This window comes from Myotis davidii, unplaced genomic scaffold (assembly GCF_000327345.1).
Source record: "Myotis davidii unplaced genomic scaffold, ASM32734v1 scaffold551, whole genome shotgun sequence".
In the NCBI taxonomy this organism is placed as follows: domain Eukaryota; kingdom Metazoa; phylum Chordata; class Mammalia; order Chiroptera; family Vespertilionidae; genus Myotis; species Myotis davidii.
Genome location: NW_006283788.1, coordinates 1,601,321 through 1,625,020, shown reverse-complemented (window position 1 = coordinate 1,625,020; position 23,700 = coordinate 1,601,321). Strand labels below are relative to the sequence as shown.

The 23,700-nt window shown below is 55.8% G+C and overlaps 2 protein-coding genes across 2 annotated transcripts in view; both read left to right on the top strand.

The window, feature by feature from the left end:
- Positions 1 to 3,798, top strand: part of S1PR4 (sphingosine-1-phosphate receptor 4) — a 5,079-nt gene extending 1,281 nt beyond the window's left edge. The window contains exon 2 of the mRNA XM_006754122.2: positions 3,715 to 3,798. Coding sequence (XP_006754185.1) covers positions 3,715 to 3,798 — 84 coding nt within the window. The remainder of the gene's footprint in view (positions 1 to 3,714) is intronic.
- A 1,400-nt stretch (positions 3,799 to 5,198) lies between these two features.
- NCLN (nicalin) overlaps positions 5,199 to 23,700 on the top strand; it is a 19,028-nt gene continuing 526 nt past the window's right edge. Inside the window, exons 1-15 of the mRNA XM_006754121.2 lie at positions 5,199 to 5,537; positions 11,491 to 11,681; positions 12,586 to 12,730; positions 14,400 to 14,494; positions 16,243 to 16,323; positions 18,208 to 18,311; positions 19,446 to 19,534; positions 19,619 to 19,758; positions 20,195 to 20,373; positions 21,860 to 21,947; positions 22,041 to 22,079; positions 22,163 to 22,323; positions 23,255 to 23,308; positions 23,434 to 23,512; positions 23,671 to 23,694. Coding sequence (XP_006754184.1) covers positions 5,354 to 5,537; positions 11,491 to 11,681; positions 12,586 to 12,730; positions 14,400 to 14,494; positions 16,243 to 16,323; positions 18,208 to 18,311; positions 19,446 to 19,534; positions 19,619 to 19,758; positions 20,195 to 20,373; positions 21,860 to 21,947; positions 22,041 to 22,079; positions 22,163 to 22,323; positions 23,255 to 23,308; positions 23,434 to 23,512; positions 23,671 to 23,694 — 1,653 coding nt within the window. The 5' untranslated portion in view covers positions 5,199 to 5,353. The remainder of the gene's footprint in view (positions 5,538 to 11,490; positions 11,682 to 12,585; positions 12,731 to 14,399; positions 14,495 to 16,242; positions 16,324 to 18,207; positions 18,312 to 19,445; positions 19,535 to 19,618; positions 19,759 to 20,194; positions 20,374 to 21,859; positions 21,948 to 22,040; positions 22,080 to 22,162; positions 22,324 to 23,254; positions 23,309 to 23,433; positions 23,513 to 23,670; positions 23,695 to 23,700) is intronic.

Below are 23,700 nucleotides of genomic sequence, written 5' to 3'. Positions count from 1 at the left end.
GGCCCACGCAGGCCCCCCTCCTGCCCTGGGCGAGGCCCAGGAGGGGCGGGCCAGGGGCCTGGGAGCATGCAGGGAGGCACCAGGCAGTGGAGGGAGAGGACGGAACAGGGCAGCCAGCCAGGGGTCCCAAGGCCCCGTGGTTCTCCTCGCAGTCCCCCAGTCTGCTGATGCCAAAGAGGCAACCGCTCATTGGAACAGAGGGCGCCCTGGAGTGGGGACAAGTGGGGTGACTATGTGTGCCCCAGTTCCTGTGTGATTCTGGGGAAATCCGGGCTCCTTTCTGGGCCTCCGTGGGGCTCCCAGGCAACAAGGGGCAGCCTGTGGAATTGATGACGGTGGAATTGACAACATGGAAGTTCAATGATGGTATGAGATGTCTCCGCCTCCCTCTTATTCACGTTTTTGCAGAGGGAGGATGGCATGAGGGCATTGGGGCGGCCAGGAGCCTGCAAGGAGGCATGTCGGTGGCCAGGGAAAGCCTTGGGCCTGTGTGCTTGGTGGTGGTGGTGGTGTGGGTGGTGTGGGTGTGAGGTGGGTCCGTGTGCTTGGTGGTGAGGTGGTGTGGGTGTGAGGGCAGGTGGTTGTGTGTATGTGTGTGTGTGTGTGTGTGTGTGTGTGAGAGAGAGAGAGAGAGAGAGAGAGAGAGAGAGAGAGGACAGAATGGCTTGTGCCCACGAGCATGTGCTGTGCCTCTGCATATGCACAGACATCTCTGTGGCCTCTTGTGGAGGGTGTGTGCGCACACCTGTGTGTAACCAGACTACTCTTCTGAAAGCATTTGAGCAACACAAGGCTACCGGGATGGGGTGGGGAGGGGAGACAGTGACAGTTGACACCCTCCCCTTCTCGCTCACTTCCCCTTTCCTCCCCATCTCTCATCTTGGTTTCCTGGCAGCCTCTTCCTCCACTTCTAGGTTCTGCATCTCTTGGGACCGCAGTCTGGGGCCAACAAAGGCCAGTGGTCTGGTTCTCCTGGCCTCGGGAGCCTTGCCTACGCTCTGGAGTGCTTTTTAGCACTGACAGCCTCCCCCTTCCCACCTGTAAAACGGGCTGGTAACAAGCAGAACCCACAGCGTGAGGTTGTTGTTGCCCAGTGCTTGCCACGGCGAAGCGCATCCATGTGTCCCACCCAACGGCTGGCGATGGTGAGAGCTTCCACATCCAGCCAGGACGGGAAGCCCACGTGGCTGCCGAGCACTCCGTCCGTGGCCGGTGAAACGGAAGAGCTGACCTTTGAGTTCGTTTGCATTTAAGGAGCCGATGGGACAGCGCAGGTGCACACCCTCCATACCCGGCCCCCTCGGCTGGTAGAATGTTCTCCTTCTCCATCCTCCCAGGAGGCAGCCAGGGTCCTCCTGTCTCTGTCTCGCCAAGTTCTCAGGGCAGCCCCCCCCCCCGGCCCCCCACCCCCGCGTCTGTTTCTCCGCCACCCTACGGGGGTTTGGTGCCTGGAAACCGTTTACTGCGCTGTCCAACATAGCAGCAGCTGGCCTTGTGCGGCTAGTGATCATGAGCGAGAACGAAAGGAAAAGTTCAAAGTCAGTTGGTTGGTTTGGTCGGCGGAAGCTGCCGCATCAAAGCACCAGACGTGAGGGGGCTTAAGCCTCAGACAGGTACGCCGCCCCGTTCGGGAGGCTGACGTCTGAGATCAAGATGCCGGCAGGGTGGGTTCGTTCTGAGGCCACGGGGGAGGGTCTGTTCCTAGAGTTTGGTGTTGGCTGGCAATCTTTGGTGTTCCTTGGCTTGCTGATGCGTCGCCCTCCTGTCCGCACTCATGTTCACATGGCATTCCCCTTGTGTGTATGTCTGTGTCCTAATTTCCCATTTTTGTAAGGACACCAGTCATATTGGATTAGGACCACCCTAGTCCTGTACGACTTCGCCTTAACTCGTTACATCTGCGACGACCCTATTTTCCAAATAAGGCCACATTCGGAGGTCCTGGCGTTTAGGACTTCAACATATACATTTGTCCCACAGCCGCCATGCGGCCACATTTTAAGCACTCAGTGGTGACATGTGGCTCCTGGGAACTGTTCTGGACACTGTCGAGGCAGAATGTTTTCATCATCATGGAAAGTTCTTTTGGACATGGTCAGAAAGAGTTTCCAGCCTGTGTGTGGGTGCACGATAAGCTGGAGTAATTTTTACATTCCCCTGATGCTTGTTCTGGGTGTCTTTGTCTGGGGCAGCAGTAGGCAGTGTGGGGTGAGTGTGTTCACCCCTCAGCCTGTGTTCTGGGCCCGTGTTGAGCTGGCTTCGCTGCCCCATCTGCCCTGCCTGCCCTTTGGGTCTCAGCTTTAGATTAGCATCACCTCCTCCGGGAAGTCTCCTCTGATTCTCCCGCCCCTCCCTAGGCCTCCTCTGGACTCGCACAGCTATTTGTGAGTCCCACTGTAGTGCCAGTTGCCCCTGGTCACCCATCTACCTCTTCCCCTGGACTGCCAGCTGTGGCAATGGAGATCCTGGTAGTGTCTGCGTCACTGCTGTGCCCCTGGGACCTGGCCCAGGGCCCAGAACACAGCAAATACTCGGTGGCCTGGAGCTTTGGGAGCACTGGACTCAGCAGCACGCCTTCTGCTGAGCCCCGGGAACCTCTTCCCCTCCTCCTCCCCTACCCCAGCCCTCTCTCTAACGGTGGCAGAATCGTCCCCAAGAATCCTTGTCTTCTGCTTGTTAGATGGCTCAGGTGTCTGCAACCCATTGTCATTCTCCAGCTCTGCGGAACGCCCTGGGCCTCGGCTTCTTCGTCTGTCAAATGAGGACACTGAGAGCCTCTGCCACCCTGGGATGTTGCTAACTCGAAACATAAAAAGACCCTGGAACTACTACGTGTGTGCTTTTAAGTGAATAATAATAACAACGCCTTATTTATCACTCGGTGCCTCGTGTTGTGTAATCACCTTTGTTTTAACTCATGTAACCCTCACAAAACCTCTCCATGAACTCCATTTATAGATGAGAAACTGAGGCCCAGAGAGGTCAGGTAACTGATTCAAGGTCACACAGCTGGGAAGCAGTAGAGCTGGGATTCAAAACCAGGCAGGTGGCTTTTTGATTCCTGCGTGTTACTGCCTCTTGAATGAATGAATGAATGAATACCAATTCCTTTCCTCCTAGGAAAACTCAAAATTCCGTTTCATTCTTTGAAGGAGGACTAGTTGAACCTCCATATTTTAGACAGAAAAACAGAGGCTCAGGAGAGCAGGCAGCATGGGCAGCTCTAGGCAGTCATGTTCAGGCGCCTATCTTGTTTTGGTTTTGTTAATCCTCACCCGAGGATATTTTTTTCATTGATTTTTTTTTCTTTTAGAAAGAGTGGAAGGGAGTGAGGAGAGAGAGAGAGAGAGAGAGAGAGAGAGAGAGAGAGAGAGAGAGAAGGAAACATCTATATGAGAGAGACACATCAACACATTGGTTGGTTGCCTCTCTCACGCACCTAGACTGGGGCTGGAGATCGAACCTACAACCCAGGTACGTGCCATTGACTGGGAATTGAACCCATGACCCTGTGTGAGCTGACACTCTAACCACTGAGCAACACTGGCTAGGGCCAGGCCCCTATCTTGACCTGTCTCTGGATGAACGTGTGTGTGTGTCCTATGTGTTCCTATCCTGACCTGCGAGAATGGGGGTGCAGATGGAAGAAGCAGGTAATAACCATTTGGTGATGTGGGCCAGAATGACTTCTTATCTCTTTCCCTGCCCTGCCAGGGCACTCCTGACTCCTCAGGCCTAGGACCTCCCTGGAGAGGCCTGCAGAACGGCTGGAAGAAAGGGAAGAAGAAGAATGGCTAGGAAGGGTTGGCTGGTGTGTTGGAGCTTTCACTACTCATTCATTCACTTAACCACTGTGTGTTAGGCTCTATTCTGGGCACTGAGGCTCCAGATACAAACAATCTGGTTTCTGCCTTCATCAAGCTCCCACTCTGGAGGTGGCAATGCCGAGCTAAGAAATGCCCAAAGACATTTCTATGAGGAGCTAGCCGTGCAGAAAAGTGGGGGAGGGTGTTCTGCTGGCAGAGCAGATGCAACAGTCCCGGGGCTGCACAAGTGGGTGCATTCTTATAATAGCAACACTTATTGAGAGTTTCATGAGTGCCTTCCTCTTTCCGAGTCAGTTCATGTGGGTTATCTGATGAACTGCTTACACATCTCTTCGGGGAGGGGAAGAGTATTTGATTATTTATTATACTTGGCAGCTGAGGAAACTGAGGCTCAGAGGTGGTGACTTGCCCAAGGTTACACAGATGGGAAGTGGAGGGGCTGGGATTTGAACCCAATGCTGTTAATCAGAACAAGTGCCACCCTATCAGAGCCTGGGATGTCAACACCTTGTGGGCCAGGGCTGTTGTATTCTCCACCCTGTGACCTCAGTCTTTTCATCTGTACAAGGGGGTGTGAGTTACTCATGCTTCTCAAGATTCCTGGCCCCGAGACAGAGGGTTCTTAGGGTGGCCAGATTAGAAAATACAAACTTAGGACACACAGTTAAATTTCATTTTCTGATGAATAATGTTTTACTATGATTATGACCCCAAAATGAATAAGCATGTCACCAATCCCTGCACGAACTCCAGGTTCCAGACTACAAGTCCCATAATCCATTACGTCATCCCTTTAGGAACTTTCTATGATTTCTACATTCATTCATCCCAAAATTATATAGCTCACCCATTGCGTGACAGGCTTTCTATTAGGTTCCGGGGATACATCAATGTACAAAGCAGACCAAAGTCTTCGCCCTCATGGAAGTTTAACATCTACATTCCTTGGAAGTTTTAAGTGATTTTTTCCAGACTTCTGCCAGGAAGACTACAGCTTCAATGATCCCCTGTGCTTGCTCAATGAGACTACAACTCCCAGGAGACCCAGCGCACCAAGCAGGCCCCTCCCTACGTTACCAACTTTTTGCTCGGTTCAAGGTCAAGCTCTACATCCGCAGTCACCTCCCCCTCCTCCCACAGCAAAGACAGGGTGTAAATAAGTTCCACTTCAAACAGTTCTTTTTTAAGTCTCCGTATTTCCTGACTTGAAGTTTATGAGAAAGTTTAGCAGTTTTAGCCAAACAGCCCACCACAGATAGCATTCTGGAGTAAATGAGCGGGCCTACAACTCCCAGGAGGCTTCGCGCGCTCCGTGAGAAGTACACCTCCCAGGAGGCAGCGCGGCGGCGCGGGGCGGTCCGCAGCAGTGCCCGCAGGACCCCGGGGCGGGCCCGGGCTGCCCGGCGCTGCGTCCTCAGGACCCCGGCGGCTACCCGTGTGGAGGTGAGTCTGTGGGAGCTGCCGCCGTCGCTGCCGCCGCTGTCCCGTTCAAGCCGCCGCTCTGCGCGGCTCCCCCGCCGGCCAGGATGCTGGAGGAAGCGGGCGAGGTGCTGGAGAACATGCTGAAGGCGTCGTGCCTGCCGCTCGGCTTCATCGTCTTCCTGCCCGCCGTGCTGCTGCTGGTGGCGCCGCCGCTGCCCGCCGCCGATGCGGCGCACGAGTTCACCGTCTACCGCATGCAGCAGTATGACCTGCAAGGACAGCCCTACGGTGCGTGGACCCCGGCCTCCCTCCTGGCCTCCCCCGAGTCCCCGCCTTCCCTCCACCGCACCCCTCGGCCCCTGGCTCAGCCGGCCTCCTCTCGGCCTTCCCCGAGCCGAGATGCCCCCTTCCCTCAGCCGGGTCTTTGCTTCCCGGGCCCTAGGACCCTCCTCTCCGGCCTGTCCAGCTGCCAGACCCTCACCTAGGCCCATGCAAGTCAGAGCGTGGATGCCTGGACCTCCGCTAGGCCCCCAGCTCTCCGCCCGGTCCCCAGGAGTCCCCCCGCGCCGGCTCCCACACCTTCCCGTCCTTGACAAGGGCTGTCTGTCCCAGAGCCCTCCGACGCTCAGGCTAAGCTCCCTCTGCTCCTGGGTCCCCTCTCCAGTTCCCAGCGGGGCCAGCGTCGCGTTGCCCAGGATGTCCCTCCCTGGGGCACCCCGCGTTCATCCCCACTGGGCCATGCTCTGCTCCCAGAGCTTCGCCCTCTGGCCTGGTGGATTTGGAGGTGAGCCACCTCGCTAGGGTCTGCTCGGTGAGCCGCCCAACGTGCTGTTCCACCCAGCCCCTGCTTCCCACAGCCCCTGGGCACCTCGGTGCTCTTGGTGCAGCCTCCACATTCTGCTCCCTTCGGGACTCCAGAGCACAGATCGCCAACCCTAACCCGAACCTTTAACCCTAACCAAGGCCTGGCCTCAGGTCAGGGCCCGTTTCTCTCCTGGCTCTGAGCTCTCCCAGGTCCCCGCTCATGAGCCTGATTCCTCAGAATTCCTTAGCCCGACTCCGCTCCCCCTGTTTAGCCCCATGCCTTAGGGTCCTGAGGGTCCCTTGGTCCCATGTCCTGACCTCTCCTTTGGTATTTACACCCCTCAGTTCATCGTCCTCATCCCCAGCTTCCTGGAACTCCGCTTGCTACCTCTTTTCCGGGATTTCTGTGTTGTCTCTGATTCCTGGGCCTGCACAACTCCTTGCTCCCCCACTCCTGCTTCTTCACCTGCCAGTGGTGGTTCTAACCCCAGTGCCCAAGTTCTCTGGTCTCTTCCCAACTACATGCCTGTATTTGTTGTTCCAGAACCTTCTGGCCTCTGGTTTCTCTTCCAGCCTGGTACTTTAGGTCCCTGCAAGTCAAAGCCTGACTTTCTTATAAAGGAGCCTCCCTCTCCAGTTCTCTTGGTCCCCTGTCTCTAAGGCAGTGGTTCTCAACCTGTCGGTCGCGACCCCTTTGGCAGTCGAACGACCCTTTCACAGGGGTCGCCTAAGACCATCCTGCATATCAGATATTTACATTACGATTCATAACAGTAGCAACATTACAGTTACGAAGTAGCAACGAAAATAATTTTATGGTTGGCTCACAACATGAGGAACTGTATTTAAAGGGCCAGAAGGTTGAGAACCACTGTTCTAAGGGGTCTGCCTCAGTTCTCTTCGACTGCCTTCTCCTGGTAGACCTGCGACCCATTGAGGCCCCAAGCCCTGCCAGGCCTTTGGAGAGCTGCCAGCTGCCAGCTCCTCAGGCTCTGGAGACGCGTCCAGACTTCCCCGCAGATCCCTCCTCGCCACAAAGTTATGCTCTTTCTGTTCAGAGCAGTGGTTGTCAACCCAGGGTTCATTGGGTGATGACTTTAGGGGGTGCTTTGTGTGGGTGGGGGTCAGGTATACTGCTGATCACCTCACAGTGCCCGGCACGGCCCCACACAGAGAAAGATCCGGCCCCAGTGCTGAGGGGAGACACTTGGGGTTTCCGTGATGGTTCTGAACCCGAGGCCTCGGGCTCTGCAGGAGTCGGGGTGGGGGCAGGAGCTCTTATCTGTGGGCACGTTTCTGTGCATTGACAGTCTCCTGGAGGAAGGGACTGACCAGTCCGCACAGTGGACCTTCTGTGACGGTGGACGGGTTCTGTGCTTTCACTCGTACGGAGCCACCAGCCCCAGGTGGCCACTGGGCAATGGAGATGTGGCTCTGCCACAGAAGGAGATTTTCACTGTTATTTAATTGTAATAAAGTCACGTAATCATGTGTGACAGGTGGCTGCCATCCTGGTCTGGAGTTTTCATTGGTTTCCCAGAGGAATCCACAGTCCAGAAGGCCCAGATCCTAAAACTCAATATAACCAATTTCTTCAGACCCTGGGGCTCAGTTCCTTCAACTCTGGTCATTCTGTCCCAACCCAAACGACTCACACTCAGAAGCCTTGCCAAGAGCCTCTGTCCTGCCCCTCCCGACACACCCAGCTTCTCTCTCTGGCCCCTGGGACAGCTGTAGTCTGACAGCCTGGACACCCCCAGGTTTCCTCTGGCCCTTTCAGCACTGTCCTGCTTGCACCTGATGTGGCCTCCTTTCTCCCCTCCAAACCCGCCCAGGAAATGCTGGCTGAATTTGTGGAGCAAACAGGTGCCAAGGCACCATCTTTCTGAATGCAGAGCCATGCTCCCCATCTCCCTCCATTGCAGATCCTAGGTGACCTCTCTCCCCGGCCTCCTCTCCTTTCCCTTAGCTTTTTCCCCTTTCCCTCCCTTTTCTAAGTCCTTCGCTCCTGACCCTGGGATTCCCTCCCGTTCTTTTTTTTTCCACTTGGTATCACCCTCCACATACCCCCTTTCTTGACCCCTGTCTTTGTTGCTCCTAGTGAGAAACACAGACACCTCCCGCCCTCTGTGAGGCATTTATACAAACTCTGGGTCCCAGGGGTGATTGGAGGGTGCCTGGTGGGGCACCCACCCATGTTAGCCAAGTGCCGCTCATCTGCAGAGCAGGGAGACAGAGGTCTGGCTTGAGAAACTTGAATGAGGCTCTGCCAGTGGGGCTTGCATGTCCACACCCCACACACCCTGCAGTATCCCTGGCTCAGATGTTGGGCAGACCATTGCTGCCTGGGGAGAGGCTGGTGGGATAGTTGGTCGAGGGGAGGCTCCTCAGGGGTCTGAGGCTTTGCTACCGCAGCAGCAGCAGAAAGACTGGTGTGGCCAGAAGAAGCCCTGAGTCTCTCCCTGCCAGTGGTGCCTTTGAGAAATGGCCGGCTAGGTCACTGCTGAGTGCAGTCTCCCCAGTGTCTTTCACGCCCTCTCCTAGAGTGCACGCCCCAGGCTCCCCATCTCTGGTGCAATCCTGGCTCAGTCTCTCGTTTCCCAACTTCCTGTCACTCCTGTTAAGAAACAGGGCTGGGCAGCTGCCCAGGAAGGAAAGGCGTGTGCTCTTTGTGCTGCTGTGAATAGTACTGAGGGAAATACACCAGGTACAGGGCCACAGGTGTGGCCCAGCCCCTACCAGGTGGACTCTGGCCTTTCTGAGGTCGACTGCTGCTTTAACAGCGCTTACTTTGTGCTGGTGCACTGTGGCTCAGCAAGGCCCTAGGAGGTGGGCGTGTTAGTACCCCAGCACCCTGCTGGGCAGACTTGCCAGGGCTTTTTACCTAGGATTGGTCCTTTAGCCATTGTTGTAAATAAAGTTTTATTGGCACACAACCACACGCACTAGTTGATGTGTTTCTGACAGCAGAACTGAGTAGTCATGACAGCCGCTACAGCTCAGCCAGGCAAGAGAATTGCTCCTTTGGTCCTCGATAGAAAAGTTTGCAGGCTCCATAGTGGGAACCAGCAACCTCTGTTCCGGTGTTCAGTGCCCTCTATCAAGCCTGAACCTCTGCTGGTCTAGAGCAGGGATGTAGGAGGCTGTGCTGGCTTTAACTTCATATCAGTAAAGATGGTCTCTGCCCTTGGGGTGCTCAGAGTCTGGGGGACAGTCCCTGGCCTTCCTCTTATCCCCCTCCTTCTCTAGCCTTGCTTCCTCCCTCTGGAAATTGGGTCCTGATTCCTGCCCTGTAGGAGCACCAGGCCCAGTGAGGAGATGCATACAGAAGGCTCCACAGGCCGCCCTTCATGTCCCCGCCCCTGAGGTGACGTTTGAGCCCCTCTGGGAGGCTGAGGGCCCAGAACAGGTGGTGCATGGAGGAGGGGCCTTCTGAGCATTTCAGGACTTTCAAGGGCATCCTGAAGGTCTTTGCTGCCCTCCCCTGCTTAAAGCAGAGAGAAGTTCCCCAGAGGATTGGGGGTGGAGACAGGGCACCCCTGGCCCAGGGCATATGGCCACCTTTACTCCTTGGTCGCAGGCCCCCTGACAGAGATGGCCCTCCCTGTTCCCACCTGGGATGTTGTCTCTTCGGTGTCCACCGGCCTCCTCTCCCCACCATCCTCCTAGGGCAGCCATTGGAAGCAAGCCTTCTGACTGCTTGCTCACTTTCCCAAAGAGCTCATTCCTGGAAAGCAGAGGCAGGGATCTAGGCTCCTGGCCCCGAGCCTGGGCTTAGTGTCGCCTGGCATAGGTCTGCATCTGTGAGGGCATGGATGGCGCCTCCCCTGAGCTTCTTCCACCTCCAGCTGAGGGCTGGCCCCCCTGGGGATGCCAGATCCCTTCTCTGTGTCCTCTGTGCTCACTGTGTGGGTCTCCAGCTGGAGGCTCTGGGGGGCTCCATCCAGCCCTCATGGGGTTAGGGCAGCCGTGGGCAAACTACGGCCCGCGGGCCGGATCCACCCCGTTTGAAATGAATAAAACTATTGAAAAAAAAGACCGTACCCTTTTATGTAATGATGTTTACTTTGAATTTATATTAGTTCACACAAACACTCTATCCATGCTTTTGTTCCGGCCCTTCGGTCCAGTTTAAGAAACCATTGTGGCCCTCGAGTCAAAAAATTTGCCCACTCCTGGGTTAGGGTTTACTTGCTTGCTTCAACCTGGGTCAGCCTGCAGCATGTGAAATGTTCTGGAATCCTTGCTGCCTTTACAATTGAGGTGATTTGATATAAGAATTGGGATTTCTGGCAGCTTTCCGGCAGCATGTAGGTGGCTCTGCCATTGGGATGCTGACTGAGCCCCCTTACCCGCCATTTCATTGGAAGAGATGGCTCCCTTGCCCGGCTGGTGTGGCTCAGTTGGTTGAGCATCGTTCTTTGCACCAAAGGGTTGCCAGTTTGATCCCTGGTTGGGCACGTACGGAGGGCAGCCAATTGATGTTTCTCTCTCTCTATCCCTTCCTCTCTCTAAGTATGCCCTGAAGTGAGGATTTAAAAAGAGAAAAGATGGCCCCCAGGGGCCTGCCACTACGTTCCGTTCCGTGTAGCTGTGGGGAGCTATGTAGACGTATTGCCCCCTCCACAGTCCAGCATTTTAACCTCAAAAGGGCTTCTTTGGGACGCCTTTCTCCAGCAGCACTTCCAGGACACAGCGTTCACATGCTGTGTGCCCAAGGGGCTGGCCTTAGGAAAGCTTCTGCGACTTCAATTCCAGTCAAGGGCACGTGCCCGGGTTGTGGGCTCCATCCCCAGTAGGGGGTGTGCAGGAGGCAGCCGATCAATGATTCTCTCTCATCATTGATGTTTCTCTCTCTCCCCCTCTCCCTTCCTCTCTGAAATCAATAAAAATAGAAAAACAACCACACATGAACCTGTCAGGACAAGTGGCTGCGCTGCTCTCCTTGGCAGTGAATGAGGTCTCTGTCCCCTGAATCCCCGTTTAATTAGAGGAATAGATAGCCATACACATGCTAGGCTAGATGGTGCTGAGGCCCCGCCTAGAGGATTAGCGATCAGGGCAATGTTAGAGGCCCGGAGGGCAGGAGGTGCCTGGCAGGAGGGGCCAGAGAGGGCAGGACGGGCCACTGGGCTCAGGATAGCCAGGCCCAGAGTTTGGGGTTGCCCTAGGATTCTGGGAGTCGGGGGAGGGATGGCCTGTGGATTTGTCCAGGGGGAAGTCTCAGCTTTCATTTGGTTCTCAAAAGGCCCTCCTGCAATGCTCCAGGGTTCAAGTGGGCACTGCATTCAATGCAAGTTGGATGCTGGTCCTGGCCGACATGTACTGGGGCATGTGGGCAGAGGGCTGGTGGGACTTGGGGTTACTGAGTCGGTGTTCTCTGGGCGCGGGTCTTGGACCCTGCTGAGGGAGCACCCCGCCCTTTGGCTCCCCCCAGGCACACGGAACGCAGTGCTCAACACGGAGGCGCGAACCATCGATGCAGATGTGTTGAGCCGCCGCTGCGTGCTCATGCGGTTGCTGGACTTCTCCTACGAGCAGTACCAGAAGGCTCTACGGCAGTTGGCTGGCGCCGTGGTCATCATCCTGCCACGGGCCATGGCGGCCGTGCCCCAGGACGTCATTCGGGTGAGCCCCCGTTCCCCACCTTCTGTACAGGCCAGGGTCCAGAAGCTTCTGTGGAAAAGGGGACACCGGATTTGGAGTCAGCTGTGTGGCAAGCCATTTCCCTGAGCCCTTGGGCCCTTGTCCTTCAGGAAGCAAATGCCTCCTGTTCCCCTTCATCATTGGTCCTGTCCCCCTGGAGTGACTCTGCAGGGGATACTGGGTAATGTCTGGGAATCTGCGGTTGTCACAACTGGGGGTGCTTTTGGCATCAGGTGGATGCCACCAGGGGTGCCGTTCAACACCCCACAGTGCCCAGGACAGGCCCCCACAGAGAGTGACCTGGACCTGATGTCAGTGGTGCTGAGGGGCAGAGGTCTGCTTTGAATGAACAGGGTCTGATAGGATCCCCCAAGATTCTGCGGTAAAGATGCTTTGCACATGAGAAGAGGTTGTGGGGCTGTGGAGGTTGGGTAGCGTCAGCAGCCCACATTTTCCAAGAGCCAGCTCAGTGCCAGGCATACAGTTTATGCCCACTGTCCATGTGGGTCCCTGCCGTCAGCTTAGGAAGCCAGCACCCATTGCCCACTTACTGCTAAGGATGTGATGGGCAGTGAGGGCAGGACAGTCCACAGTAACACCAGACCTGACCCCAGCCTGGCTGGCTCCAGTGCCTGTTCTCCCAGCCCACTTCCTCCCTGCTGGGTACCACCCAGGGGGCCCCTGGGCACCACCACACCTCAGCTGTCCCTCGTCTTCATCGCACTTTCCTGTCTCCTTCTTGCCCCTTCCTCTTCTCTGGTGCAATCCTAGCCTCTTAGCTGCCTCCGTGGAGGCATTATTTCAGGCCTGGCCTCTCTGCCCTCCAGGGACAGCCACTGGGCATCCCCCAGGCCATTAGTCACCTAACCATGTGTCTCTTCCACAGCAATTCATGGAGATTGAGCCTGAGATGCTGGCCATGGAGACCATTGTTCCTGTGTACTTCGCTGTGGAAGACGAGGCCCTGCTCTCCATCTATGAGCAGACTCAGGCTGCCTCTGCCTCCCAGGGATCTGCTTCTGCTGCCGAAGGTGTGGGGGGCTGCAGGAGCCAAGCGAGTTCATGGGGAGCCTTCCCTGTTGAGGCCCAGGGTCACACTGTGCCACTTCTGAAACCCTCACCACATTACCCATGCTTAACAGTGCAAGTTACCAGGCCCTGCCCCAGACCTGCTGTGTCACAGTCTCAGGGCTGGGGGCCAGGACTCTGCATTTAATAGGCCCACCTTATCCCACCACTGATTTTTCAGGCAAACAAAAGCTTTGAGAGCTACTAATTTGGAGGGAGGTGTTTTCTGTCTTCAGCCTCTGGATGTTTATGGAAAACATGGCATCTATTCAGTTTTCTCTGTCGTTCCTGCTAAATACATCAGGGTGGGTCAGCAACGTTCTTGGGAGGAGGAGAAAACCTTCCTCCTATGCCATGGACTGGGGATGCTGTGGTGAGCTCGGAGCGGGAGTGGTGAGCTGGGAGCGGGAGTGGTGAGCTGGGAGCGGGAGTGGTGAGCTGGGAGCAGCAGTGGTGAGCTGGGAGCAGCAGTGGTGAGCTGGGAGCGGGAGTGGTGAGCTGGGAGCGGGAGTGGTGAGCTGTTGGGAGTGAGATAGCAAAATGAGTCAAAGAAACGCAGCTGAAAGGAACCACATGACCCTCTGTTCTCACCTATTGAAACGGCAGTTGTAACAGGAGAAAAATACTCAGAACTGACAGGAGTGGGCAAGGCAGGAGGGCCTGTCCACACTGGGAGACTTGGCCCCGCTCCCTGGGGAAGCAGTCTGGCAGTATGCGTTTAAGCTGTAGACAAAGGTTTGATCCTCCTGGCCAGATGATTAGCTGCATGGGATGCTAGATTGGGGATTGACAAACCACAGCTTTTAGCTGTCTGTGTAAAGAAAGTTTTATTGCCACTCTGCTGTGTCCGTTTGTTTATGTATTGTCTATGGTGGCTTTCATGGCAGCACAGTTGAATGGCTCTGGCAGAGCAGAGCAGAAAATACTGCTCTCTGGCTTTATAGAAAAAGGTTGTCAACCCCTGGTTTATATCAAAGTCTTGATAGCACCTGTCTGCATTGACAGCAGAAGAGTGAATTTTTGGAAAGACCTAAATTTCCAGTTAGAGCCGAAGAGGGAAGGAATCTTCTACTTAGTGGAATATTATGCAGCCATTAACAATGACATCAGGGTAGAATTTTAGCAGCATGGAAAAATGCTTATTTAAATTGGCAAGTGGCAAACATCCACAGTGAGCAAGGTGGCGCTGCCTTGTGTCTGGTCATGAGCAAGTGAGTTCCAAATTTTCGGGAGCTTAGGCTGTTAGGGCCTTTGGGGATGGGCTGGTGGATCATGGGCCATCTGATAGGAGACTCCTGTTTCTGGGCCACCTCTAGAGTGACCATCTTCATGGGTGCTGAGTCGGTCCTTGGAAGGCTGGGTCAGGGGACGTGAATTTGGAATGGAGGCCCAGGGTATTGCAGAGTGAGGGCACTCTGCCTGCTTGGGGTTGGGGTGACTTTCACCAGCTCATCCTGGACACCCAGGCTCTTTTCCATGTCCAGTCATCGCCTTGCATTCTAGTTCGTGTGGTCAGTTTTGCATGCAGCTTTGCATAGACTGACCATCTAGGGCCCAGGGTGTGGGAGTGATGAGGGTGCTGGCTGTGGTCGGGGGACCCTTGGATTGACCCCTCACTGCTCCTGTCCCCAGTGCTGCTCCACACTGCCACTGCCAATGGCTTCCAGATGGTCACCAGCGGGGTCCAGAGCAAGGCCTTGAGTGACTGGCTCATCACCAGTGTGGAGGTGAGTGCCAGCCCTGTTCCTGTGCCAAGCCCCTGGGATGGGGGGGTGCTGAGACCACTGTCTCATCCTCAGAGCCCGCCCTGGTGCCTACTGCCCAGTTAGGCCCATTGCAGCTGAGCATACTAGTCTCCCCGCCCTCTGTTTGGGCCAGGCACTGCCTTCTGTATTAATGGGGCTTCTGTAGGCCCAAATTCCCAGGGACTTACACCAGATGGTGCCAGGCTGCTTGGCACTGCCCCCATGTCAGTATGCAGACGCTGGTAAAAGTTGGGGTGCAGCCACTCCTCTGCCTCCTGGACTGAGTGAGTCTGCCTTAGAGCTGTTTAACACACAAAATCAGTTGAGCCCTGGCCGGTGTCCTCAGTAGTAGGTGTTGGCCTGCACACTGAAGGGTTGCAGGTTTGATTCCCAGTGAAGGGCATGCACCTGGGTTGCAGGTTCGTTCCCAGCCCTGGTCGAGGTGTGCGTGGGAATAAACCAAGCAGTGTGTCTCACATGGATGTTCTTGCCCTCCCTCCCGTCCACTTTCTCTAAAAATCATGGGGGGAATACCCTCTGGTGAGGATCAACAGGAAAACAAAGTCGTTCAAGAATCCCATGCCTTTCTGTAATTTCCCTTGAATTCCTCTCGCATTTCAGAGGGTCACTCAGGGATGTCCAGGCTGAGGCCTGGAGCCAAGTGAAGTGGCAGTGAGGAGAGGACTGGATTCCTGCAGAGACGGGGGAAGAGGCATGGCAGCTAGCAGGGCGGGCAGGCCGATTCAGGATAAGGGAGGCTGCAGCAGCCTCTGAGCAATTGATAGAACACTCAGACGAATACGTGTTTTAAAGTTGCATAAGAGATGGTGGTGATTTGGGCAGAGAAAACCTGTACTGCCAGAGTCCTTGTTATCAGACTCCCAGGGGGTCACAGCAGATGGAGCCACTGGGGGTCTGGTGGGTCCCTTTCACATTTTTTAAAAATATTTTTATTGATTTCAGAGAGGAAGGGAGAGGGAGAGATAGAAACATCAATGATGAGAGAGAATCATTGATTGGCTGCCTCCTGCACCCCCCACACTGGGGATCAAGCCTGAAACCCGAGCATGTGTCCTGACTGGGAATTGAACAGGTGACCTCCCGGTTCACAGGGTGACGCTCAACCACTGAGCCACGCCAGTGGGGCCCCTCTCACATTTGAGGCTCTGTTCCAGCCTGGTTGCCACAGTCTTTGGTTCTGAAAATGTCTGTGCTGCCATGAGTCCTCTGCCATTCCTATTATTCACGTGGGAAGCAGAGGGCAGGGAGGAAGTGGGGGTGCTTGGCCTCCCTCCCACTGTCCCCAGCCAGTGCTGGGACCTGCACTGGGGCTCTGGGGGCTCCATTCCTGACTGCACCATTTCTCCTTATCAACAGTGCTCTGCCCTTCAAAACAGTGGTTTGGAGCTCACCTTTGAGGGTGGGGTTGGTGTGCAGGGGGAGAAGCACACTAAGATGATGGCACAGATTCCTGTAGCTAGAGCGGTGCTCAGCGAACTGCAACCCTTGGCCAAGTCTAGCCTTCAGCCGATTTCTATTAAGTTCCATTGGCACCTGGCCACGCCCACTCATTCACAGGTCACCCACAACTGACAGGTTATGACAGACCATAGAGCTAGCAAAGCTAAAAATACTCTCCTATCCCTGGCCTGCTGGGTGGGGGCAGCCTGGACTGTTCTGGTGGTCAGAACCCCAGCTGGCTGGCCGCTTCATGGATTGTCTCTCCACAGGGACGGCTGACGGGCCTGGGTGGAGAGGACCTTCCCACGATCGTCATTGTGGCTCACTATGATGCCTTTGGAGTGGCTCCTGTACGTATACGCTCGTCTCAGGAGGGGAGGTGGGTGCCTTTCCTCCCACACTGCTCAGCCCAGCTCAGACGCAGAAGCGGCTGTCCGTGGACAGCAGCTGTGGTCAGAGGAGCAGCGCCCACTCTGAGAGCCCTTTAGGCATTCCCTCAGCTCCTCTTGAGGACCCTGCAGGGTGGGTGTCGTCTTCCAGTTGAGACAGGCGAAACCAGGGCGAGTCTTGTGGACAGGGTTCCATTGCAGATAGGTGGCTGGGCCTGGAATAGAGCCCGGCATGTCTGTCAGGGTCTCCAAGAGACTGTCAAAAACTCACCGAGAGCACCCCAGGGCTCAGCAGATGGGTGTCCTCATGGCCATGTTTGTGCAGAGACAGCACTGAGCCAGGGGCAAAGTGCGTGGGACAGGTCGGTGTGGGGACCAGGCACAGCTTCCAGAGTCCACAGCACTCACTCACTCCCCCAAAACAAGATGTGACCATGCATGTGAGGTGTAGTCTCCAGGGGCTCCTAGAGACCCAATGCCCAGGGTTCTCACTGGGGGCCGATCATACAGGCCCCTCTGCCTGGCAAGTCCGAGATCCAGAATCCGGAGGAGAGCACGTGCACAGCACGAGTCATGTGTTGGCACAGACAGGTTATGCCCGGGAGCCCCCATCAGTGAGGGTGGTGGGAGCCCCCAGAGTCCAGTTCCAGACATTGCCCAGGGCTGGCCTTGCAGGCCGGCTTCTCTGAAGAGAGAAGTCTGAAGTGCACTTAGCCCTTCCCGCTGGCTGCAGGCATCCCTCAGCGCTCCCAGCATGGCGAGATTGGAGCCAGAGTGTAAATCTGCTTCCTTTGTCAAGGAAGTCTTGCTTTGGAAGAACAACCAGCTGAACCAAACAGGGAGCTGATGGTGGGTGGACCTGCAGCCTCGTGTGAGCGTTTGTGCCACAGACCAGGGACAGCTGTTCCGGGGCCACACCACCTGGAAGGCCAAGGCCACCCTTGAGAACACCTGGACCAGCCGGGGCCCAGAGACAGGCTCTGAACAATTAGCTGAGAACAACGCTTCTCAGCTTGTTCATTATTCCTTTTTAGACACTTTTGTCCTAATTTCTGTCTGTGAAATTTAAAAAAAATTAAAACAAAAAAATTCCCATAATGTAAAATTCACTCTTTTAAAGCATACAATTCAGTGGTTTTTAATATAGTCATGAGGTTGTATAACCATCTCCACTATCTAATTCCAGAACATTCCTTCATCCCCATCCCTATTAGCAGTCTGGACATTTCACATAAACGGAATCACACACTCTGTGGCCTTTGGTGTCTGGCTCCTCTTGCTGAGCCATCATGGTCCTCTTCCGCATGAATTTTACTTCTGTTGATACACTATGTGTTGGTTAATAGACTGTGACCTGGGGAGAGTCCTGAGCCATTATGGAATCCAAGATTTCTTTCTTTCCCCAGGAAATAGTCATTGCCCCATTGGAGTACTGCTTTCAGTCACAGAACCCAGATGAGTTGAGGGAAGGCGCAGAGGGTTGGGCTGGCAGGAGAGAACCTGCATCAGCTCCCCCCATAGTGAAGGGAGTGAGGGTGTGGGTGCACATGCTGAGGCTGCTGGGTGGAGGCAGCCCTGGTGGCACAGTTCCCTGCTCTGCACAGGTCAGAGTTGCAATGGGCAAGGAGACACAGAATAGCGTCAAATGTCCAGGCGCTCATCCGCGAGGACACTGAGGTGCTGTCAGCCTGGGGCTCTAAGCAGAGGAGGGTAGCCATCCCAGGTCTGCTCTAACTGTGGACTGGGGACAAGACTGCACGTACAGAGTGCTGTGGGAGGAGGGTAATGAGGCGCCATGTGTGGCCAGTGGGGGGTGACGGCTGGTCTTGTTTTGCTCGTCCACAGTGGCTGTCACATGGCGCAGACTCCAACGGGAGCGGCATCTCCGTGCTGCTGGAGCTCGCCCGCCTCTTCTCCAGGCTGTACACCTACAAGCGCACCCACGCTGCGTAAGTGATGGCCGGGAGGGAGGGGCTGTGGGCCAGGTGGGGCCACGTGCTGATTGGGCCACACTGGTTACGCCTTGGGGCCCGGGTGCAGTTCCAACCCCAGGAATAACAGTGTCTCTATTGAGGACTACCGTAGGCCAGGCCCCGCTCACATTCATCCCCTGGAATCCTGCCCAGGAGGCTCGGCTGCTGTTAGTCCCGCAAGTGTTGGGGATGCTTTCAGCTGCAAGTAACAATCGAAACACTAAAAATAGTCACTTAAACTAGTTTCCTTCTCTTGGCGCTGTGGACACTGGGCTGGGTTGTTCTTGGTTTATTCACCCACACACCACGCTGCCCTGGGGCAGAAAGGGGCACAGCGAGAGTGTCAGTTTCCTAGAACTGTTGTCACCGAGCACCACACACAGAAGCTGAAATAGCAAACATTTATGCTCCCAGTTCTGGAGGCCAGAGGCCTAGATCAACTTGTCAAAGGCCATGTTCCCACTAAGGCTCCGGGGAGGGTCCTTCCTGCCTTCCCCAACTCCTGGGAGCTGCCTGCAGTCCTCAGAATTTCTTGGCTGTGGCTGCGTAACTCCAGTCTCTGTCTCCTTCCTCACATGTCTTCTCTCTTTCTGCCTTTTCTCTCCTGTAAGGACTGCTGTGGCCCTGGTGGGATGGGTGCGGTGGAGGATGAGGGAGGCCCGGGATATGGTCTTTGGTGACAGCCTGGCTTCAGTCCTGCTTTTGGAAAAGCAGTGTTGGGTTCCTTTCTCCTTTTCTTTCTGGTCTATTTCCTCGTCGTCGGTTGAAACCAGGTTGTCACCTGGTTTTGAGGGCTCAGAGAAGCCTCTGGAACAGCGGTTCCCACCCAGGGTGACTCTGCCCTAGGGGATACTGGATTGTGTCTGAGGACATCTGGTTGTCACAACTGGGCATGCTCCTGGCATCGAGTGGATGGAAGCGGCTCAGTACACCAGAGTGCCAAGGGTGGCTCCACACGGGGATGACCCGGTGCTGATGCCAGAAGTGGGCAATGGGGAAGCCCTGCCCTGAGGGCTGGTCAGGATTTTGCACTTGGAGGAGACCATCTCCTCCTTGTTGAGGACTTGGACACGCATCTGCCAAAGCTGACACCTCTGCTCTCCCCATCAGGTATAATCTCCTGTTCTTTGCGTCTGGAGGGGGCAAATTTAACTATCAGGGGACCAAGCGCTGGTTAGAAGACAACCTGGACCACACAGGTTAGTGGCCCCCAGCTTTCCCAGGTTATGTGGTCAGGGGCCCTTGGCCCCCCCGACCCCGGTCAGCTCCTACTGTCTCCACAGATTCCAGCCTGCTCCAGGACAACGTGGCTTTCGTCCTCTGCCTGGACACCGTGGGCCGGGGGAATAACTTGCACCTGCACGTGTCCAAGCCGCCCAGGGAGGGGACGCTGCAGCACGCCTTCCTGCGGGAGCTGGAGATGGTAGGTGCCCCTGGTGACAAAGGAGCCCTCCAGGCAGCAGCTTGACCCCATGCTGGGCACGTGCCCATTTCACAGACAGGCGCCCGGAGGCCCTGACAAGGGCAGCAGTATATCACAAGGGACTTGGGGCCAGGCTGGGATATCTGCCCTACTGTCCCTTGTTAGCTAGTATCCACCACCAGCCAGGCACCAGACCAGGCACTCTGCAAACCCTGGGACCTTGAGTGAGCCTCCGTTGGCTTCCTGGGAGGCAAGTGGGTTTTCCCCGTTTCTAAATGGGGGAGGTTTGGGGAGGGACATGGCACCCTCTTGGCTCTCAGGGTCCTGTGAACATTTGTAGAATGAACTCAGTGCAAGATGTCCCTCTGCAGACGTGCTGGGTGTGGCCGGGACCCAGGGCAGTGGGCGGACTCCCTGATGACACCCTCCCACACAGGTGGCTGCTCACCAGTTCCCGGAGGTGCGCTTCTCGATGGTGCACAAGAAGATCAACCTGGCAGAGGACATCCTGGCCTGGGAGCACGAGCGCTTCGCCATCCGCCGGCTGCCGGCCTTCACCCTGTCCCACCTGGAGAGCCACCGTGATGGCCAGCGCAGCAGCATAATGGACGTGCGGTGAGTGCGGCCCCAGGCCTCCCGCTTTACCTCGTAGCTGTCTTTCTGTCACCTGGGTCCTACGAACAAAACTATTCTTCCAGAGTAGGGGCCTGGCAGTAGACATGGTGCCTGGAGGGAGTAATCCTGCCCTGTGGGTTGTGGGGAGGGGCTGGCACTAGCCTGGCAGCTCAAGAAACAGGAGTGTGGCTCACCTGTGCTTACTCAGCAAGAGGGTGCTGGGGACGGGGAGGACCCCACCTCCAGCCTCTATGCATGACTTTTAGACCCTGAGCACCTGTGGCTTCTGCCCCCAGGCCTTTCCATGGCTGTACTGCCACCTGGCGAGCTGTGCCCTGTCTCCCAGACCCCTCATGCTTCCTTGGGAGCCCTCCCACCAACTACTGTCTCTCTCTTTTCTCTGTGGCGCTGCTACCTCTGGCTTCCTTTGTTTTAGGACCTCATATCCCATTAGTTCCCCCTGCTAGCATGGCAGCCCCCAGTGAGGCTGGGGGTATTGGCTGCCAGACCCCGAGCCTGGGACAGTCTGCCTGTGCCCTCTCATTGGCCAACCCTGAGCAATGTCCTAGCTACTGGACACGCATCAGCTGGGGGAATGAGAAGGTGGCCCTGGATGGGGTTCAGCCAGCCTGGTGACGGGCAAGACCCAGAGACTGAGAACAGGCACAGCGGGAGCATCAGCTGGTCCTGCGGCTGGAGGGCTTCTTGGAGGAGGTGGCACTGAAACCAAGGGACATGAGTCAGGAGAAGGGTGTTCCAGGGCAGAGGAAGCTGAGAGCAAAGGAGAGTTGGAGGAAAAGAGGAACAGAGCTGGGGGAGTGAGTCAGCCACCTCCCCCTGCTGCTCTCCCCTCCCAGGGTGGGCGCAGATCTCACACTCACTTGGATCAGTGACGTTTTGCCTCCAGCGTTCCTCTTTTCGGGTCTGTGTTGCCCATGATCCCTGGTGTCCCTTGGCTTGTGACTGCATCACCCCAATCTGTGTCTCTTTTGTCACAAATTTTCCTCCTAGAAGGACATCCGCCATTGGATGTGGGGCCACCCTACTTCAGTGTGACCTCATCCTAACTAATCACATCTACAAAGATCCTACCCCCAAATCAGGTCACCTTCCCAGGTTCGGGTGGGTGTGACTTTGGGGGGGATATTTGACCCTAACTGCTTGGCAGGCTCTCTGACCGCCCACGTTCCAGATGAGGAAACAGGCTCAGAAGGGTCCAGTCATTTCAGGCAGACACAGGGAGCCAGGCTAGCTTCTCTGTACCTGCATATAACCGCCATGGGTGCTGGGCAGCCTTTTGAGGAGGGCAGGGTCCCCCTAAATTTTAAAGCAGAATCTGAGGTGTGGAGAGGTGCCCGCCCTGCCCCAGGAGGCTGTGTCTTTTCTTATATTATCATTAGATATATGGTTGCTCTTGATTTTTGGTGATTATAAATGATGCTGATTTCAAATATATAGAGATTTTTTTTCCAAATCCGCCCTGAAGGTCCCGGGTTGACTCTAAAACCCTGACCCGCAACACAAGGCTCATCGCAGAGGCCCTGACTCGAGTCATCTACAACCTGACTGAGAAGGTGAGACCCCACCGGTGGCCACAAGCCCTCCCTCCCTCCACCCAGTGCACTAGGCGGGTCCGGACTGAGAGCCTGTCCTTCCTCTCTTCACAGGGGACGCCCCCGGACATGCCTGTCTTCACAGAGCAGATGGTAACCGCTGGGCTGGGTGGGCAGGGGTCCTGGGGCAGTGGTAGGAAGGGGTCCCTTGACCATGGCCATGTTCCTCGCAGCAGATCCAGCAGGAACAGCTGGACTCGGTGATGGACTGGCTCACCAACCAGCCCCGGGCTGCCCAGTTAGTGGACAAAGATGGCACGTTCCTCAACACCCTGGAGCACTACCTGAGCCGCTACCTGAAGGAGGTGAAGCAGCACCACATCAAGGCTGACAAACGGTGAGGCGCAGACGGCCCCCACCCTGTCACAGGCTCATGAAGTGTGGCTGGCCAGTGAGCATGCTCTTCTAGAGTCTTCTATACCGCTCCCAGTGCCAGAGTGAGCAAATAAAGTACCGGATGAAAAGTTAAATGATAAGTAAAAAAGTACTGGGTACTAGTTAACTTTGAGTTGCAGATAAAACAGCAAATTGTTTTTTTAGTGTAAGTATATCCCATGAAATGCTTGGATATACTTATCCTAAAAGCCTGTTCCCCATTTATCTGAATCCGCAGAGAACTGACGTCCTGTGTTTTATCTGGCAGCCCTAACCTCCACCCACCCTCTGGTCCTTTTGTGCTCTAGGCCTCGGGTGGCTTGTACCCCGGTCCCTGCCTGCCCTTAGGGTGCTTCTCCTCACCGTGGGCCCCCTGAGTTTTACCTTTTTTCTGCTCAGGGCTCCCAGGCTGAAGTGAGCAGGCACCTCAGGGGCTGTGGTAGGAGAGGCACCTGTGGGTGTCCATGGGCAGAAGGTGTCCCCAGACTGCTCATTGCCCTTGCTGGCCTCCACCTTCTGTCCGAGCCGTGGCACTCCCGAAGCAGAGCGCTTAGAAGAAACTGAGGCTCAAAGGGGCTGCACCGCCAAAGCCAGGGTACTGATTCTCGGGCCACGGTCACCCACCCTCTATAGAAATACTTCCGAGACCGGTCAAGTTTCTACAGTCCCCGTGTTCCATTTTTTAAGATTGTTTCAGCACCAAAAAAGCAATAGGGAAGATCGTATTTCAGAATAAAGGACTGTCCTTTCCCAGGAGGAATCGTGGCAGCCTCAAGGAGACACACACATAGGGTGCTCCCTCCATGTCCCTGGGCTTGTGGGACCTCCGGGTGGTCTGCTATCTGGGGTCCCGGCTGTCGGGGCGAGTCCACTGAGAACCCACTCTCTCCCAGGGACCCCGAGTTTGTCTTCTACGACCAGCTGAAGCAGGTGATGAATGCCTACAGGTGAGCTGCTCTGGACCAGGAGCCCTGTCCCCCTGGGTTACCATCCAGGGGCCTGCGGTCCATAGGAAAGCCAGGGAGTGGCCGGTTTCACCCCCTCTCTTGACCTCTGACTCCTCTCCCTCCAGGGTCAAACCAGCCATTTTCGACCTGCTCCTGGCCGTCTGCATCGGCGCCTACCTCGGCATGGCCTACACAGCGGTCCAGGTGAGCTCACAGGGCTCAGGTGGGAGGGTGACCTGACCAGGTGAGTTCTTGCCCCGTCCTGCCTAGAAGCATGTGATCCACGGTCTCTGGGCCTTCCTTGGTGGGGTTTGTCGCTGCCCTCACTCCTGACCTCACTTGCGCCCTCCCACTGCCCCCAGCACTTCGACCTCCTGTACAAAACAGTTGAC